Source organism: Ciona robusta, chromosome 4 (assembly GCF_009617815.1).
Source record: "Ciona robusta chromosome 4, ASM961781v2".
NCBI classification, from domain to species: domain Eukaryota; kingdom Metazoa; phylum Chordata; class Ascidiacea; order Phlebobranchia; family Cionidae; genus Ciona; species Ciona robusta.
Window position 1 is genome coordinate 6,504,801 of NC_143238.1, and position 19,305 is coordinate 6,524,105.

The 19,305-nt window shown below is 36.6% G+C and overlaps 5 protein-coding genes, 1 long non-coding RNA gene and 1 pseudogene across 7 annotated transcripts; 3 read left to right on the top strand and 4 right to left on the bottom strand.

Moving 5' to 3' along the window:
* Positions 1-80: 80 nt before the first annotated feature.
* LOC149737146 (testis-specific serine/threonine-protein kinase 3 pseudogene) lies at positions 81-2,145 on the top strand (annotated as a pseudogene). Its single transcript, XR_016384967.1, has one exon. The product of XR_016384967.1 is annotated as a testis-specific serine/threonine-protein kinase 3 pseudogene (transcript).
* LOC149737147 (tRNA methyltransferase 10 homolog A-like) lies at positions 1,753-4,662 on the bottom strand. Its single transcript, XM_089877237.1, has 6 exons — positions 4,529-4,662; positions 4,247-4,358; positions 3,609-3,837; positions 2,740-2,949; positions 2,176-2,281; positions 1,753-1,918 (listed from the first exon to the last, which is right to left on the bottom strand). Exons 1-6 carry the CDS (start codon positions 4,611-4,613, stop codon positions 1,755-1,757), a joined length of 906 nt encoding a protein of 301 aa, XP_089733363.1. The 5' UTR covers positions 4,614-4,662; the 3' UTR covers positions 1,753-1,754.
* Positions 4,662-5,913, bottom strand: LOC149737148 (L-aminoadipate-semialdehyde dehydrogenase-phosphopantetheinyl transferase-like). Its single transcript, XM_089877240.1, has one exon. The coding sequence runs from the start codon at positions 5,697-5,699 to the stop codon at positions 4,860-4,862; it is 840 nt and encodes a 279-aa protein (XP_089733366.1). The 5' UTR covers positions 5,700-5,913; the 3' UTR covers positions 4,662-4,859.
* Positions 5,914-6,059: 146 nt separating this feature from the next.
* LOC149737149 (uncharacterized) lies at positions 6,060-8,091 on the bottom strand. Its single transcript, XM_089877242.1, has 4 exons — positions 7,840-8,091; positions 7,376-7,523; positions 6,917-7,023; positions 6,060-6,684 (listed from the first exon to the last, which is right to left on the bottom strand). The coding sequence occupies exons 1-4, from the start codon at positions 8,089-8,091 to the stop codon at positions 6,433-6,435; spliced, it is 759 nt and encodes a 252-aa protein (XP_089733368.1). The 3' UTR covers positions 6,060-6,432.
* LOC149737150 (uncharacterized) lies at positions 6,971-8,385 on the top strand. Its single transcript, XR_016384968.1, has 2 exons — positions 6,971-7,572; positions 7,880-8,385. It is a non-coding gene; the product is annotated as an uncharacterized LOC149737150 (long non-coding RNA).
* Positions 8,349-10,110, bottom strand: LOC149737151 (uncharacterized). The gene is made up of 4 exons (XM_089877241.1): positions 9,793-10,110; positions 9,377-9,524; positions 9,089-9,195; positions 8,349-8,835 (listed from the first exon to the last, which is right to left on the bottom strand). The coding sequence occupies exons 1-4, from the start codon at positions 10,042-10,044 to the stop codon at positions 8,584-8,586; spliced, it is 759 nt and encodes a 252-aa protein (XP_089733367.1). The 5' UTR covers positions 10,045-10,110; the 3' UTR covers positions 8,349-8,583.
* Positions 10,111-11,781: 1,671 nt separating this feature from the next.
* Positions 11,782-19,192, top strand: LOC149737152 (branched-chain-amino-acid aminotransferase, cytosolic-like). The gene is made up of 10 exons (XM_089877235.1): positions 11,782-11,934; positions 13,083-13,115; positions 13,418-13,621; positions 14,026-14,136; positions 15,246-15,365; positions 15,644-15,807; positions 16,114-16,256; positions 17,025-17,182; positions 17,585-17,731; positions 18,133-19,192. The coding sequence occupies exons 1-10, from the start codon at positions 11,872-11,874 to the stop codon at positions 18,217-18,219; spliced, it is 1,230 nt and encodes a 409-aa protein (XP_089733361.1). The 5' UTR covers positions 11,782-11,871; the 3' UTR covers positions 18,220-19,192.
* Positions 19,193-19,305: the final 113 nt, after the last annotated feature.

The following is a 19,305-nucleotide window of genomic DNA, read 5'->3' on the forward strand; positions in this document are numbered from 1 at the left end:
TATAAGTTTATAGAGGTATCAATACAACTAGGGAAATAGCTCGGTATGGCCTTGTAAACTTAACATCCTCCTTGGGTGTAATAACTGTCGGCTATTTATTAACTTTTAGTTTGCTGAGAAGCCAACAACACAACAACTGGGTGCCTATACTGTTAACAAACGACTTAACTACCCTAAGTAAATGATTCCAGTTAGTCAGGAAGTTTGTGTATACGGCTACTCGCAGCTCGCACGACGCAGAATAAAAAACAAGCAAACTTTTCTCGTATTGGCCGTACAGACTATGCACGATAACTGGCGACGAGATCACACCGTAGCGCCACTTCCTGTTGCTCTTTTCTCCCTGAATCTGTGTAATAAAATACACCAGACATGCTTACTATGGAATGTAATATAATACTGTAACAGAGTCGCTAAGACTATGTACGTAACTTTGAAAAATACTTCGTATAGCAAAGTGCTTCCGATTGTAAATTTAAAGTTTCAACGGCTGGAAAGTGTCACCTAAATTGTACATGACGTTTCTGTCTTGCACATGAGTGAAAAAAGCTTTCTGTACCGGCACTATTCTGGGAAATATGATCAAATCGTCCTGCCCAACCCAGTGTCCCATCCTTTACAGGCATAAACACTGACGTAATGTTTTGAACGTCACAATAAAATATGGTACCCGCCACTGGAGTGTGACGAGACAGCTAGCATTGTTACGTTGCGTAGGTGACTTGGCACACATTTGGGGAATGTTTTTGTAAGCAAGACAAAAATGCATAAATGGGAAGAATAAACAACTCTGTGGTCCCCAGCGACGATGAAATACTTAGTAAAAGAGGTTATAAATTGGACCGTGTTCTCGGAGAAGGCAGCTATTCAAAAGTAAAGTCCGCGCTATGGAAAAAACCTGGTAGTAACGAAACTTTGCAAGTTGCTATCAAGATAATTAATCGTACAACTGCCCCGCAAGACTTTATTGAACGGTTTTGGCCGCGAGAACGAGATTTAATGGAAGTTTTGCAGCATGATAATGTCATTCAGATGTTTGACATATTTTCTGAAGCCAACAAAATTTACATGTCGCTAGAAAGGGCGACACACGGAGACCTATTAGATTACGTCCAATTAAAAGGTCGCCTTGGAGAACAAGAAACTCACAAGTATTTTTCGGAGATGTGTAATGGTATAAAGTACCTACACGGACTACAAATCGTTCATCGAGATTTAAAATGCGAAAATATGCTTCTAACTGCACAAAACTCGATAAAAATTGCCGATTTTGGTTTCGCAAGAAAAATGTCTAAAAGCGAAATAAGTAAAACGTTTTGCGGCAGTGCAGCGTATGCAGCTCCTGAAGTTCTAAGAGGAGTACCTTATGAAGGAACTTCATCTGATATCTGGAGCCTCGGAGTTATTTTGTTTATCATGGCATGCGCGCTTATGCCGTTTCGGGACACCAGTCTTTCAAAAATTCTGAAGGATCAGAAAAATACGCCCAATTTTCCGGAAAAACATAAACTCAATAAGCGGTATTGTCATCTCGTTACCAATATACTAAGGTACGACTTGAAAAAAAGATTTAGCCTACAAGATATATTGCATCACGATTGGCTGACAACTATATATAACAAACCAAGGCCAGACCCGTCTGTTAGCTCAACAGATTCAGGAATTGAAAGCGACAGATCTCTTTCTATTATATCGTCAGAATTATCAGAACTATGTCCGTCGTAACGATTAAAATCAACAGCAACAAAAGGGTTTTAAATTTCTGATTTATTTTCAGTGTCTGATGTTTCGGGTTTTTGCAAATCTTTTATTTCTGTCTTTTCCTCGATGGAAGCAGGTAGTTTTTTGGGTGGAATGACTTTTAAAATGGCAGTTTTCCAATCCTGTAGTTCTAGGTATGCGAGAAGAATTTCAAAAACTGCAAAGTAATAAAAATATTGTTACATTAATAGTAGAAAGCATGTAAGCTTATGCCTATTGTGGTATATATAAATTACTCTTTAACAGAGCGCATAATATACAGTTTAACAACCTTGTTTATGGCTGTGTCCCATCTTTTCTTACAGGTTACCATGTATTGTACATTGTGGCTGATTAGTTTTTGATGATTATAAAGAAAATAAAACTGTAAACTTTCTACAGAAACGTTTAGTTTAAATTTTATAGTAGCTTTACCATGATTGACAGTTAACACTTTTCTAGTCTTGATATCAATATTTTCATCAAGTGGCAAGCGTGCTGTGGGAATTTCTTTCTCTGTGCATAGTTTGTGACAGAGACCCTGGATAATAACATATAAGAATTGAAATTTTTGGGAAGCAGTAGCAAAAAGTAAACTATTTATAGCACAGAAGGGAAGGGAAAGTAGCAATGAATCTGACAGCCAATTAAAACACGCGAAGGGTAAAAACTACCTCAAAAAATTTCAAATAAAGCCATAGCTGCTAAACCCATTGGAAAAAGTGTAGTTAAATGTAAAGGTTATAAACTGTGATCCTGTTTTAAAAATCATTTTGTGGCTATATCCTGTCTTTTCGTTTTAAATGGTTATTAATCTTTGCTACCGAAATCAAAGACACAAATGATTGAATGTAACTAGCTTTATCCTCCCATGGTTGGAAACCACAGTCATTATACCACGGGTGTTCTGTTTTATGCACCTCGTGCCAGCTTACAAGTTACCAAGTATATAACTTTGTAAAAGATATATACATATTATAATTATATACATATTATCACCTTTTCATGATTATGATCCACTAGCCCACCTATCACGTAAACTTTTCCATGTTCAATGTTACTCAACACATTATCTGATTCCGCTGTCAGATATACCAGATCTTCTTTCTTAAACCTCTCCAAAATATCAGCATCAAAATGCATGTCCCAGTTTTCATGAGATGGATCCAAACAAGCCTTGAGCTTCCCTTTTAAACCACATAAGTGGTACTGCCATAAAAATAAATGCAGCATGTCAGTTACCACTCGCATACATTACATTAGAGGTGCAACTATAGTATTATACTGTTCATGAATTACAATATGACAAAACCAACGCAAGTAATATAATACACAGTTATTTTCTAAGCTTGAATTACTTCTGTATGTTTGTTAAGAATTCTCTTACCATATTTAGGTGTGGCAGCTACAATTTTAATGAGCAAAGTTTTTGTTTTCTCTTTTTTCTTCTGCTATTTCATTAGATTTGTAATAACCCCTAATACTCGCATTGTCGCATACTACTTAAAAGATTTTTATCACATTTAGTTCTTCAACCATAGCTGTTGAACAACTGATACAACATACAAATGTATAGAAGGGTGGGGGAAGATGGGACACCTTTAGCACGTAATAACCAAATATTTAGATTGTGTTTTAAACAATTAACAACGGTATATGGGAGTCGGGAGGATACAGTTCTATGATTATTTGAATTTCCTTTGTTTGCTACCAAATGTGACGAGAAAATGGAACGAAAAGGTGTCCCATCTTTCCCCACTACATGTATAGTGTATTCCCCACTTTCCCCACTACATGTATAGTGTATTCCCCACTACATGTATAGTGTATGTTATTAGAGCAATTTGACATCTAGATTCAATACATACCTGTACAGGGCAGGATGACCTTCTATTTTCCTTATAACTCCAAGCAATTTGCTTTCCAAGTTTCCCAAGATCCCTGATGGTCATTATGTCATTGAAACTCGCATCTATAGCAACGTGATAATGACTTTCAAAGTTTTCAGTTGTCGTAATTTTTTCCAGTTTTCTCTTTTTTGTTCCGTTCAGTTTATTTCTTTCTTTGTAAATAAGTTTTCTCTTCTTGCGGTGTTCTCTGTAGATAAATGATGTCAAGCCTTATGTTATCAATGTTTGCAACAATACAAGCTAAATAACAAATTAGCATAATGATATATACCTACTATCAAAGTCAATGCATTTACGGGTAATCCGTTTTATTATTACTGAAAAGGTGTTTATTTAAAAATTAATGTGTTCATTTAAATTTATTTAAAAATTGGGTGTTATTTAAAAAACCTTATAACATTCGTACTTTATTGTCATAAAAAAGCTTAGATTGCAATTTGCAGTCTTCTTTAAACACAAAATAATGAAAACACACAATATGACTTAACAACATGCTGTTTTACAGCTGTTGTTTTGTCGCTACATCCTGTCTTTCGTTTAAAATATTTCTAAATCTAATTGAAGAGACAAATAAAGTTATAATTACTATTACATACTTTCTTTCATCTGCACTTTCAAGCCACTTGACTTGTTTATTTATTTTCTTTTTTTGATTCTTGGATATTGTATCATCCGCAAGTAAGAGTCTCAATTCTTCTAAAGTTTTATCTGAACATAAATTAAACTGTTTATAAATTTAACATTTATGCCTAAATTTGCTACAGCATATTAGAAATTAAATGACAAAATGAAGTTAATTTTTGTAAATACTTGCAAATAAGATATAAAATAAATGACAAAACAGTTTAAGTTTGTATAATTAATTTTATAGAAAATACTTTGGTATTTATGCTTTAATAGAACACTGTCGTCGTCTTCTTCAACATTCTTTGTTTTCTCTTCTAAATTCTCTGCTTCCGTCATCTTATGAATTGCACCAATAATTTTATACAGACCACGTTTATACCTATGCTTATAATGTAGATATATAATATGATGATTAAAGGTTTAAGTTATCGTAACAACCAGAAAAAAGAATGAATAAATTTAAAGTTCACACTATGGCATTAACATGAAGGACAATTACAATTATATTACTGTTTAGTGTTCATCATGTTAACTTTGAAAAATCATGTGTTTAACTATCAATACCGTTAGGTGTTTAGTTTTCTAGTATCGTTTAGATTTAAAAGGTTTGTTATAACTTTCAATGAACTTCATATCAACTTCATTTGTTTTACACATAGGTTCAGCAATTGACATTATTTCACCAAAAGATAGAATTTTAAAAGACGCCAAACGCTCATGGCTTGCAGTTTCGTCATCTCTTGCAACTGTAACACAGTGGTTTTCATCTAGCATTGATTCTTCAAAGACCCAGTTCGGTTGAAGATTTTCATTAACATATAAGCGTGTGTCATTTACAAGTGTTTTAGATAAAGGCGAAGACACTGAAAAACTGAGAGACTGCAAATCATATGTAATACCAGCACCTAAGGCTTTGACATAGCTCTCTTTTAAACACCAATGACGGTAAAAAGTTTTCATTTGATCATCTGCGTTTGTTGGTTTTCTGATAGATTTCCACTCGTGAAGGGTGAACTGGCGATGCATAAGTTTGAAAAACGTATCGTTGTCGCCGTGCTTTTCTCTTACGTCCATAATATCGATTCCAACGTTGTGTTCATTGTGCGCTACCACAGCCGCATAATCGCCTTGATGACTTGCGTTAAAGTATATCTTATGTACATTGTGGACCACAGGGTCAAGTATTGGCTTTCCCTTTTCAGTTCGTGACAGCTTAAGATCGTACCATTTGACCCCCAAACATTTGCAGAGAGCATATCTAAGCAAAAGTCGTGCAGACAAGCAAAGCTTTGCGTCGTCTTTGAAATAAAACTCAGAAATACGGCGGCACTCACTACTCTGAATGCACTGACCAACTAACGTCCAATCTGCTACAGTTGGTGCCCACGCAGCTGAATTAAACGCATATTTACAAGACAACATGATGGTATTTTACCTTTCACAAATTAAAGCGGTTGATTTTCTGGTACCTCTTCGGGATTTCCCTAAAACAATTATGAAACATATTCGTCCCCAGTAAAATATTCGTGTTTTATAGCTCAAATTTTTTAATGGAAGCACTGCAATGCGAGCAATAATGAAACAAACAAGTTATTTACATTCCGAGTCTTCAACAGCTTCGTTAATTTTCACGCCGTTGCTGTTGCTGTACTGTATTTAACTATAGTTGTTCTGTATGTTCTATATTTAACTTTCCGAAACTACGTTTTTCAGAGAATAGACTATATAGGAATTAATACAACAGGAACTGACCGATATGATTAAAATGTAAGCTCCAGTTCATGACATACACTCAAATATAATTGCTGCACAGAAAGGTAAGTCATATAGTCATGATTTAACCAAAGAGTTTAAACCACATCTTTGATTTAACCGAATTCGCCTGACATCGGTCACTTTTTAATTTAAATCGCTTCAAATGGGTTACTTAATAATGTATAATTGCCGGCAAAAAAACACAACTTCGCGGTAGCATTAATTTGTACAGAAAACGCAGTGTTGGCCTACGAAAAAAAAACGCCTAACTGAAACAATATAGGTTCAAAAAGACATTGAATAGCCTACAGTTCGCCGCATATTATAACTCTTAGAGTTGATCCAGTTTTTAAAGATAAATTAGGTTCAATCGCAATCAAAAAATACCTAATTATTTTGTCTATTTTCGCAAAGCGCTTACTATCTTGCACCCCACGAACGAAAGTACAACAGATAGAACGCTAGCTGACAAAATCATTTCTTTTTTCATCCGAATCATAAACGGGTGCTCCCTTAAAAAATCCTCTATTGAAGAACCGTCCTTATTTTTATGAGCAATTTGTTCATCTGGTGATTCCACGCCCAGGAATTTACACAGAGGTTCCCAACCTTGTTTAATGTTGTAAACTAGAAGCTGGTCTTTCGGGACTTTCTGTAATATAGTGCGGTTGGACAGAAATAGGACGCCACACCTTTTCATTCTATTTCCTCGTCCCAGTTGGTAGTAAACAAAGAATCTTCAAAAAATTATCAAGCCGTATTCTCACGACTCCCATGGACTGTTGTTAATTGTTTAAAACACGATCAAGATATTTGGATAGTATGTGCTAAATGTGTCGTATCTTACCCCACAGTACTGTATATAAAAACGCAATGTTACCTACCTGCTGCACATACACGTTGTGCATTCGGTAACGACTTCGTGCGATGTATTCATTGCATGTGACGTTTGAGAACGGAAAAGAGAGTTTCCCAGCAAAAAAATGATGATCTGTTGAAACGGAGGGTAAAAGTTTGATATATAGGGTATAAACTTACGCAACGGTAAAGGCTTTGTTAAACTAGTAATTAAATTTACGTATGGTCTTCCTGGTGCGTCATGCCCATGTATGGCCGATCTATGATATATGCCATTTCGTGATAACTTAAATTTAGCAGGCATCATTTGTCATTTTTATCCTGCTAAACTCGTAAACCTATAAATGGCTGTGTTGCCTCGCCACGGGCAGATAAATAAGTTACATTCAATTTTTTAATCATACATTACACACTGTAGAGTTGCTCAGAGCAGCCCATGCTTTAAGTTCGTATTCAGTATTGTGTTTAGAGGGTATTTTGCTCACAGATATGCCGGCGAAATCGTCCAAATTTAATTCCGTTAGGTGACAGCAGGTGTATCAGTTTTATTGTAAGGTTACTGTTCGACCTTGACATTTGTTTTTCCCAGCTTTTAAACCACTCGTCTTCGCTGTCACGAACCGCCAGAATTACCTATATGTTTCACACATTATTGACTGTAGAAAGAATCCTACCAAAATGGGTATGTAAATAGCTAGATAGATATTATATTACAACTTATCTCTATAGAGCGGGGACAAATCTGACATAAATGTAAGTACTATGAGGTGAGGTGGGATACCACTTGCACCAAAATTCCGTGCGTTCTATAATCGTGTTTAAACTATTTACAAACATCTTTTAAAGTTGCTGGTCTACGGTTATATGCCTCTGTATATATTCTTTGTTTCATACAAAATGGGACGAGAAAGGTGGAAATCCCACCTTACCCCAACCTACTATAACATACTTTCGCGTCTGGGAAAACTGAGAATATTTCCTCCCAGAAGATCGGGATCGGATTATCAATAACAACATCCACATCTTGATACATCCTCCAGAAATCTTCCGCTTTTCCTTTTCCAGTGAAAAACTTTTCCCACTCGTCGCCATGGTAACAGGCATGCTCCAAAAAATCGTAGACTTTGTAGTCGAGTTTGGTTAAAGCGGCAGCCAAACTTTTGGTTCCAGTTTTAGCGCAGCCTACCACTATAACCTTCATTGTACTCCACTAAACTATAACACAACTGCACAAAACAAAAGAACCGTTATACCGATACAGCTTTAATGACTATTAAGTTAAATATTAACGGCGTTGAAAGTACAATATGTGCAGACGATCTTTTCTTTTCGCAAGTACAACTAAGCTATTATGTTCGTTGACACATTTTGGGTTAATTATGGAAAATACTTGAGGCTTTGTGGGTTTTGTCAAGCGCTGCATTGGTCTGAAGTTCATGATAAACAAGAGAGCAGAGCTTTAATAAATGAGCATGGTTTAATAAACATACACAATTTTCTAATGTGAGGTTTAGGTGCACGTTCTGTTGTGGAAAATATTATTAAAAAAGAACAGTTGTTAACAAAAGGTGATTAGTAGGGCACACATATTTGGCCAAAAAAACTCATGCACATACCTAAGTCTGTATAATAGGGCGATTCGGCGATGAACCCGCTATGGGAATTACTTTAAAATATATAGAGCTAGCAGTTATTATCTAAATACTCGAGCCAATGCAAATGAACCAACCACAGCTGTGAGCGTTAAAAGAACAGAAACGGAGATATACATTTCCTTCTGCATTCGTTGAGCTTTCGGGCTTTCCTTCAAGAAAGCTTCGTATGCCTCTCCCAGTTTGTTCTTATGGGGAAACGGCTCGTCTGGGATTTCCACGCCCAGGAATTCGCATAAAGGTCCCCAGCCTTCTTTCACGTTGTAAATTAACAGCTGTTCCTTGGGGACATTCTGGATGTATATAACACGACGCTCAATGCTTAACTGCTATTATGTTAATAGTTTCTACAAACCTTTGGTTATGATTAATTAATAGTTATATTATTGGGACCTCTGTATAGCTGTTGTAGAGTATAGGGCATTTTAATAATAAGATTTAACTGACTTATATAATGCGTTTCTCAGAAGGCCTGGAAACCGTAAAGTTAGCCTTTAAAACAGCCACGTATAATGTAGGTGTCTTAGTGAAAAACATTCTACAGACCTGTGGGACATAAGCAATTTGTTGACGGTAATACCTTCGAGTAACGATCTCATTTAGAACTGTATTTGACAGCAAATATGTCAGATTCCCGCCGTATAACTTACGGTCTGCAAAACAGATAAGATATAGCAGGCTGAGGAAGATGGGAGACTATAACACATACATCCAAATATTCTGATCCTGTTTTAAGCAATTCGCAAGGCTAGTCATGAAGATATGGTTTTATACTTCTTTGAATGGCCCGTTACCACAGAAACCCGCTACCACTAAAAATGAATGGTATCTCACATAAGGTTCTCCTGTAACGATGAAACCTTCTTCCGTTCGGTGAAAACAGATGGATAAGCTTCCATGTTATATTCGTACTCTGCCGTATAACATGTCTTCTTCTACTTTCATACCATTGGTCTTCGTCATCACGGACCGTGAGAATGATCTGTTTAGAAGTAACACCTCAATTTAAACCCATATATTTTAATCTCGACTCCTATAAAGTGTATGGCTGACAATTTCGACGAACATGTTTGTTTGACAATTTAGAACCACTGGATTGGAAATGGCTTTCTCAAGGTCACACTCGCTCGTTGCGGCGTCAAGTCTCGAACCCGTCACATTTTGGTTAAAGGCAGGCGGGTCCAACCAGCACTGTGGCAGACCGGTCAACATTTTTAAAGGTAATTTATAAAGAGGTGTTCTAGACTTACCTTTGCATCTGGGTAGACTGAGAAAATTTCCTCCCAAAAGAAAGAAATTGGTCCATCACACACAACGTCCACGTCTTCGTACATCTGACGGAAATCTTCTACTTTACCTTTACCGTCGAAGAATCTTTCCCACTGCTCGCCATGGTACCAGAAATGCTCTAAGTTATCATATACGTTGTAGTCCAGTTTAGTTAATGCTTCAGCTAAACTTTTCGTGCCCGTTTTTACGCACCCAGCAACAATAATCTTCATTATTTAGAACTGTAACAGAATAACACCATGGGTTTTATTTTAACCTACTCAAATAAAAACATATTTAAACCGTATAGAAGTGGGTTTACTGGATATATATATATGCCTGAACCTGATTATTCAGTCTATATCGGTTCGCCTTTCTTACGCTGTGTATATTCAATGATGATTAGCTGTCTTGATAAACGTTTATGTTATTGTTTTTGTTTCCTGACAAACTGACATTATTTCCGCCACATGACGAACTGTCTCACTGTTATTTTGAATATTTTAACCAGTATACGATAGCGCTGCTTGATATTTCAACGTTGTAGTTCTGTGGTCGTACGTGCCTTTCGGCAGGATACGTAGAGCAAATGTTCCAGCCCAGAGGTCACTAATGGGTTGTCTACGTCGTAAGCCACACTAAAACAATAAAAATAACTAAAGTAAAAGGTTTGCGGCACAGCTAAGCCCTTTAAGCTTCACAGATTAACGAATCCCATTCACGGATTCCATATAGTGTCATATTTAATACCTGTTGTGGCTTTACGTGACGTGGATTTTCTTTTTACAACCTTTATGTGGGATTTCTTTTTTAAACCGGACAACAGCTATACAAGTTATGCTCGATCAAAATTGAAAATAAATATGTACAACTGCTTTTGTGGTTCCCTCTAATTTTTTTCGGAAGGACATTAGAATGGGAAAGACCAAAATACTGAAGAATCGGTTATCCCATTTGGTAGTAAACGAAGAACATTTAAAGTATTATAAAACGGTATCGCCGCGACTCTCACAGACTCTTGTTAATTGTTTGAAACGCGTTCGCGGTCATTTTGCACACGGTCTGTCACATTCATTCATTCTGTCTGTAAGCGACAAGAACAGTCAGTTTTTTTGTCCGCTACATGGCGTAAAAGCGCTAAACGTTTGCGCATTTGTAACATTACGCTTGTGGTACAAGCAAACAAACAGATGCGGTTCGTTTAAATCACTACTTTCGTTAGCTTTATGACTATTGGTGTATTTTATAAGCCGCTAATTTTGGTTTAAATTTAAGAGCACCGGAATTAAAACATAATGGTCTTGTAAAAAAAGAAAAACTTTCTTTATTATTAAATTTGTTTACTTATTTATTTAATGTCATTTCAATAATTAATCAAATGTGCGAAAAACCGCCAAAATAATAATTCAAGTTTACTTTCAACGTCATTCCCTCCCATATGTTTTTCTTAACCAATCAGAACCCGTGTGGAAAACACGCCTCTAGGTAACGTCTCAAAATTAAATGAAAAAATTAAAAAAAAATTGTAAATGTAAAAACACAATTATTCATACTTCAAATGTAATGTTTAAAATTACTCACACCTTTTTACGTTACATTTTGTGACGTTACCTATTAGCGCATGCTGCCGATGGTGATGTAACAGAGCATCATGTTATAAATACGGTTCGGTTGCCGGCCTTTTAGCAGAACGGCGAGCGGTAAATGCGCAGCTGCGTTCTAGTTCTTAATGTACATTTGTCAAGGTGTTTAAAATGCTAGCTTTAAAAGCCGGTTTTGAGTTTAAGTTATAACAGACAGTACGTCCAATGTAGTTAGTAAAGCTGATTAAAATGGTCCAGTAGATTAGGAATAGAAAGAGCTTAAATGGTGTATATTGCTGTCGTTATACAGTTCTGTGCAATATCATTTAACTGATACCTGTTACCATGTGTTTGTTAACGTGTTGTGGGTACAATTTTTTAAAATCTAAAATCAATTATTTAGTGTTTAGCCGTTTTTGTTTATTTTTGCAGATAGCATTTTCAGTTCCTATAAATAGGTAATATATCAAACTAAAAATGGCGACTTGCGGAAGACTCCGATTATTTGACCAATGCCTAAGAAATTCACCTTTCGCAATTGTAAGTAAGCTTTATTTCGTGTCACTGAAGTCACTGAAGCGTTATAAAATATATGGTTCCATGCGCGTACAGTATTCGTATAGGAATTTAAACTACATCGACCTAGTTTTAAGAAGTATCTACTGCATTGAAGCGAAGGTAGACATAACACGTGTTAAAGCTAAAGTTTAAATCGATACGCGCGCCGCAAAAAGGGAAAATTGTACGTAGTTTTCCATGATGCGCCTCGTGAAGCCACGCATGCCTCGTTTGATTCGAAACAGGATATATACAATTTAAAATTCTTCAGTATAGCGGTACCGCGAACCCATACCAGCCAAAAGGTTCTCGAATTACATTGATCGTTCTTACATTGGTTTCTGGATTAAATCAAACGCCAGTGTAGTTTAATACTGTGTTTAAACCACTTGATAAAAAGCGCCAAATGTAGGCCAGCGTCTTGGTTTAAAATTAAAATCGTGATACAAATTGATTTATAGATTAGCGATTCATTTGTATAATGACTTTTCAATTTGCCTAACAATCCTGCATGGGCGTCAATTAATCATATTTACAAATGTCCACTTATTAAAACTAAATCATACGCCACGCAACAGGAAATGACATCATTCGTTACGTATATATTGTAGTAAATATATGTTACTATGTCTATATGTAACACTGCGTCATCATACTAAACAAACTATAACGATGCATCATATTTCTGATAATTTTCTGTACTAAACATTTTCCCCAAAAGCATTAAAACTTTATTTACCATGGTATTGAGAAATGATAGCATTATGTTAAAAACTGCCACCATTGTGGACGTATGTGTCCTTGGACAAGACACTTATCGGTAATTTCTCCAACCCAGTGGTCACTTATAAATTGTCGGCTATATGTACATTAAAAAAAATTAAAAATAGCCACCCACAAAGTTACATATGCGGTAAATAATAAACGGGCACGATGCGTATATGAAAACGAACGCCCGCGCGTTATAACGACTGCTTTTGACCTTTCACGCAAGGTTAAATGAATGTAGTTCTCTCAAATATGACTTTAAATGTCAACTACAAGCGTTATTCCACGAAATGCTATGTATAGATGGTTGCTTAAAACCAGTTACTTACAACAAATTACAAAGATATTTGCATTTATTTCAGATTCAGCGCTTTTCGTCAAGGACAACTTTCAAGGTATGTATTATTTTAATTAATAATATAAAATAAAGTATTTGCCAGTGTATTCCAAAACGTGGTCATCTATTTGGCGAAGTGTTTTATTTGTACTGAAAGAGCATTTCAAAATTGTTGTGTCTTGTGTGTATATGACTGGTAGCAAAATACAGCCATGTTAAGTCGAAAAACTTAACCTTTCGGACAGCATTAGACTTAAAATACCATTTGTATTGTTTGCTATATACATGTAGTGCATGTAAAAGTGTGAGTAATTATCTTACGACCCAATCCTTCGTATGACTCTGTCCATTCGCTTCCAGGCCTCGGATCTTCGGTTGAACTTGACTAGACACCCCGGGCCGAAGCCCGAGGATCCGAACAAATGCATTTTCGGGAAACATTTCACCGACCACATGCTCGCTGTCGAGTGGAACTCGAAAACAGGATGGGGTGTACCTGTAATAAAACCGTTGGAAAACATAAGTCTGCACCCGGCTACGTCGGTGTTCCATTATGCTACAGAGGTAACTAGATACATTTATTTAAGGCTTTTTTTATGTCGTATAATATTATGTTACTGTTGTATTGTATATTGATATGCTTTCGTAGTTTGCTAAGCGCATTTGTGCGGCAATACATTCGTGTGTGGAGAATTATGTGTTGTGTCATTAATGTGGTAAAACCTGTCGATTAAAAGCGGTGGTGTTAAACCGTTCCCACAATACAACATAAACCAACCTATGTTAAGTTGTATTGAGTTAAAAAAACAACAGAAATTGAAACAAACTGCCGGTAAAGTCGTGCTGTATTATATGGGTAATGGACCAACCCTGGCCTAAATCCTAAAACCCATGGCGTGTCGCGCTACGGGGCCTCACCCGTATGGAATAGAAGACTCTAACTTTTTCTTCTTGTTTTACTGTAACAGCTCTTCGAAGGTATGAAGGCCTACCGTACAGTGGACAATAGAATCGCTATGTTTCGACCAATGGAAAACATGAATAGAATGAACCGAACAGCTAAACGTGCTTGCTTACCGGTATGTTATTATAATACAACTACTTCTATTGAAAGGCTGTATGGTATAGTACTACAACATACCAGACACCTGTGTTATTACGACCGTCGTTGCCCAGCCACGCGAGGATTAATAAGCGACAATAATTTAATTAATACACATGTTTTACGGCAAAGCTTTCTCCATTTTAAACATGATTTATTGGCATTTTGCCGTCAAAGGTAATAACCCCAACTAAGTTCAGGTAAGGTGGGGTAAGATGGAACGTTTTCATTCTATTAGTAGTAAACAAAAAACATTCAAAAAATAATGTTTCATAAAAAATATCTCTTGTGCTAAAAAGGAAAATTGACTAATGACCACACCAACGTCAAGTCTGCATGTTTGTTTTACCAGAAAAGCTATTTACTCATATTTGCGTTAGTTTTCTGATGTTGCTAATTATTGTCATTTTGTGCAAGAAAAATTTAGCCCAATTTTTTGCCAAGCAGTTAATGAACACGTACACGTTTTTTTTTAATGTACACGTTTCAGGAAATACGTTTTGCAAAAATTCATACACGATAAAACACGTTGTGTCTAGGTCACCTATAACGTTTAACATATGAAAAAAAATCTGCAATCTGTCTGGCCAAATAAAGCCATCATTTCTGCATCGTCATTGCAGGGCTGGTTTAATCAGAAACGAATCCATTATTTTTCTAGGATGCGTACAACGGTGTGACCGGGTGTACTTAGCCCATATAGCTTACCGACCGTTTAATTCGTAGTTTTGCTGTTACAGTCAATAGTTTATATAGCAGCCAATCATGTTGGCCTAAATCTCAGGCCCTTGGGCCCCGCGGTAGAATTTCACTTCTATAAAATAAACCAACTAAGTCAAACCTCAAAGCATTAACGGTTGATCTGGTATAAAAATGTAGTGTGTTTCCGGCGCTTCTTTTTTCATCCGGCTTATCAGGGAACGTGAACCATCGGAAATGCATTACGTTATATACCAGATGAGCCGTTGAAAGACTACAGTATGCCTGGTAGCAGAAGTAACAGAATATATACACATATATTCGAGTCCGACTTCACTGTTACGTTCATCTCAATTGCCCCACTTTAGCTTGTGTATTTTACTTTAGGAATTCGACAACGAGGAATTAGTTAAGTGCTTGGCAGAGTTGGTTAGAGTGGAACACGAATGGGTTCCGCACTCCACAACTGCTTCACTCTACATGCGACCCACCATGATAGGAACAGAGGTAAAATAAGCCTCATCTACCCAATTTTCTTTGTCAATAACGTATTACATTTTACATTAATTGTGTTTTTTTTAATGTTGTAAAAATCACTGTTTTCATTTGGTAGTAAACAAAGAGTATTCACAGAAATATATATGTAACCGTATCCTAAAGACTATAACATAGCGTTGTTATTTGTTAAAGCCACGATTAGGAAACATGGGATGTTATGTGCCGGCGGTATCCATCTTATACCACAGTAATATAAACGTATGATGTAATATTCCATCACTCTTCAGCCTTCCCTCGGGGTAAACATGTCGTCCAGCGCTTTGCTCTACTGCATTCTATGCCCAGTGGGTCCATACTTTGACACCGGATCTTTTAGTCCAGTCTCTTTAATGGCTGACCCCACTTACATACGAGCAGCTAAAGGAGGGTCAGGGGCGTACAAACTCGGAAGGTAGGAATTCGTTATTGCCTCAGTAAATGTATGATGTTTGGACAACGGTAATTTAGCAGAAACAGTTTAGCAGAAATTTGTCATTCATGTTTGAATGTTTCTTTTGCGCAAGATACAATATATTGTATCTGTATATTATCCAATACTTTAGCAGCTTCGTTGTTGTATTATTTACAAAACTATATAATCATTAATCATATCCCTACGACTCTAAAATGTATTATATGTATCATCTTACCCCACAGTACTTTTTCCAACTAAACCCACATTATCGCATGTATTTACACACGTAACCTCGTTTTACAGCAACTACGGGCCCACGATTCGTATTCAACAAGAAGCAATTAAACGTGGATGTCAACAGGTGTTGTGGCTTTACGGTGAAGATCACCAAGTTACTGAAGTTGGGACAATGAACGTGTTCGTGTATTGGATCAACGAAGACGGAGGTATGCCAAGTAAACTTATATCAAGTTTTGTATGTTTGTTATATATAGTATTGTTTGTTATATAGTGTTGTATGTTTATATAGTAGTTTCGTATGTTTTTTATAAAGTAGGGTTGGCGGAAGATAGGAGACAACTTTACTCCATTTTCTCGTCCCATTTGGTAGAACATTCAAAGAATTATCAAACCACATCCTCATGACTCCCATAGACCGTTGTTAATTGTTTAAAACACGATCATGATATTTGAACTTTGTGTGTTTAAGGTGTCTTATCTTCCCCCACCCTAATACATGACCTTGGTGCAAATACCAATCGTCTGCCCGCTATCATGTTAAAGATAGCGTGGCTGTTGCGATAAACTTGTCGTAGGTTACACCAAGGTCATGTTGTTTATGTCCCAGCTTTACCTTAAGCATGTTTTGTTTTGTATTTTGATAACATCGTCAAGGGTTTTGGCGGTGGTGATTTGTTTTTAAAAGGTCATTTAATGTTATTGGCGGTAAATTGTTAAAGACCATCTTTAAATACACGAGTCTGTTCCTTACATGTTGGTTTAGCAGCCACGCTTTTATTTGGCACTTTTATATTTAAGCAGTTTTTATTTAACCTTTCACGACTTCTCTTAGTGTTAGTGATATGACTTTAATTATCAGGTAACATATTTGGCCCATTATAGTGAAGTTACTTTCTACTTAATACTGGGCAGTATTCCACACTTACATATATTGCTTTTAAGATTAATATATAAGCATTTATCGATCCTTGTAGAAAAGGAGCTTGCCACCATGCCGTTGGGTGAAGGTATCGTCTTACCAGGAGTTACTAGGTCATCACTTATTGAGCTGGCGCACGAGTGGGATGAATTTAAAGTAACAGAACGAATAATAACCATGGCGGATGTCAGCAAAGCGCTCAACGAAAATAGAGTAAGTCATGATATACGTAATGTGTGTTACGCGCTATGTTAGTGCTGACGTACCTTATGTATCACTGATGCGCATTTTTGCTGCGCTTAACAGCGTTTACGTCAAATGTTGTTTCTGAATAAAAACAAATGCTGCGCATTACAAAGTGAATGGCGCGCTTGCTTTCAGCCAGTCAATTGCTCCAACCGAGTAGCCCTTTATGTTGACTAAATTGTCAGTCATAGATTACAGAAAATTAAATAAAAAATAATCGCCTTTAAAGTTACATACGTGGCAACTTGTAAGCGGGCACAAATGGCGTATGAAACAGAGCACATGACGACTCTTATTGACCATGCCACGCGAGAATAAATCAGTTACACTAATTTATTCATTTATTATTACCAAATATGACGTTAACAGATGTTAGAAATGTTCGGGGCAGGCACCGCATGCGTGGTTTGCCCAATCGATAAAATCCTCTACATGGACCAAACCCTTGAAATACCAACTATGGAAAACGGACCTGAAATTGCTTCACGATTTTACAAAGAGCTTACAGACATCCAGGTAAATATGTCGCCTATTTGGACTGTTATTGGAGCTGCCGCGTAAATTACCTGCCGATATAGGGGTAACGGTCATGCCTTTACAATTATTTTTAAACACCGTTTTGTTACACTTGCATGTTGTGCCAACTTTTACGTTTCTGATAGAAGAGAGAGCACTAGTAGTAAACTTAATGGGTCTACCCATGCCTATATAAATCTCCTGCCTTGGCAAGGATCTGCCATTTAGATAATAACTGTGTGATTTGGTTTAACACCAAACCCCCTGGTCGCACAAGTCGCATTATAAGCATTGTGTGTTATGGTATTGGGCTAAAAATGGCTTGAACCTTGGGTTCTTGGAGTCCTCGCTCATATAGAATGGAATACAATTTTATGCGTTTATTCTCCATGTGTTAACAGTACGGACGCATACCACACGAATGGTCATACACTGTGATGGAAGACGCAGGAAAAGGAGATGTCAGCGAAGCAAGAAACAACTTTTAAATCCTGGCCGCTTGGTTTGTCCTTTGCACCTCGTAGTTTTAAATTTTCCAGAAATATTGCTTAATGCCACTGAAGGCGTGATTTTTACGAGCAAGAAAGCAAATGAGTGGTTGTTTCTTGGCCATTTTACCTTAGATAGTACTGGTACATACACAATGAGACATAATATTGATATATTGCATATACACAACTTTTTATCCCAAAAGTTTTAAGGCGTTCCAATATTAAATATTATAACTTTGTTTTAATCGCCGCGAAAATAGTTTAGTTCCTATATATATACTTCTTCGTTGCGACGATACACAATGTAAACTTAATGCAGCTTGGCTGTGGTTTATAAAGATGCATTTTGCCGTGCTTAAAAAGATACACAATGCGTGGTTTCATAATGCTTGCCTGTATCTTACTATATTGTTATTGCGCACCTCGTACCCATTTCCGCTTAAAATCGCGTGTTTTAATGTCATGTCACTTTGTAAGTTGGCCACTACCCAACAGCCTTGTTGGTTTATTTTGCGAACATTTTATAGAAACCCTTTAGTTCATTTGTAAGGACTATTTTAATCTTCTGTGAAAGTGCGACAAAATTCGTAAAAACTGATCGCATATTTATATTAGGACAAACTTCTAAAATGTATTAATTTATATGGTATAGGGTGGGGAAAGATGGGACACCTTTAGCGCATAATGTCCAAATATCTTGATGGTGTTTTAAACAATTAAAAAATGGTCCATGTGAGTCGTGAGGATACGGTTTTATAATTCTTTGATTGTTCTTTGTTACTACAAAATTGGGACAGGGTGTGTCCCATTTTCCCCCATCCTACTATAACCAGAAAAACAATAAGTACCATGTAACAGTGGTATTAATTAGTCCTATGTTTAGACTATTTACTTTTATTTTATGTTTTGTACATTTTTGTGTTTTTTTGCAACAAATAAACAGTTCGGAAGCCTGCAGGCTTCTAAAACGTTTTGTAAATTGCATTTCGTTCAGTCGCAAATCGCAAAAAACAGCCGAGGGCTAAACGGTTAATACAACACTGGTTGCAACGCTGCTTAAAGCAAATCAGTGTAACCTAGAAA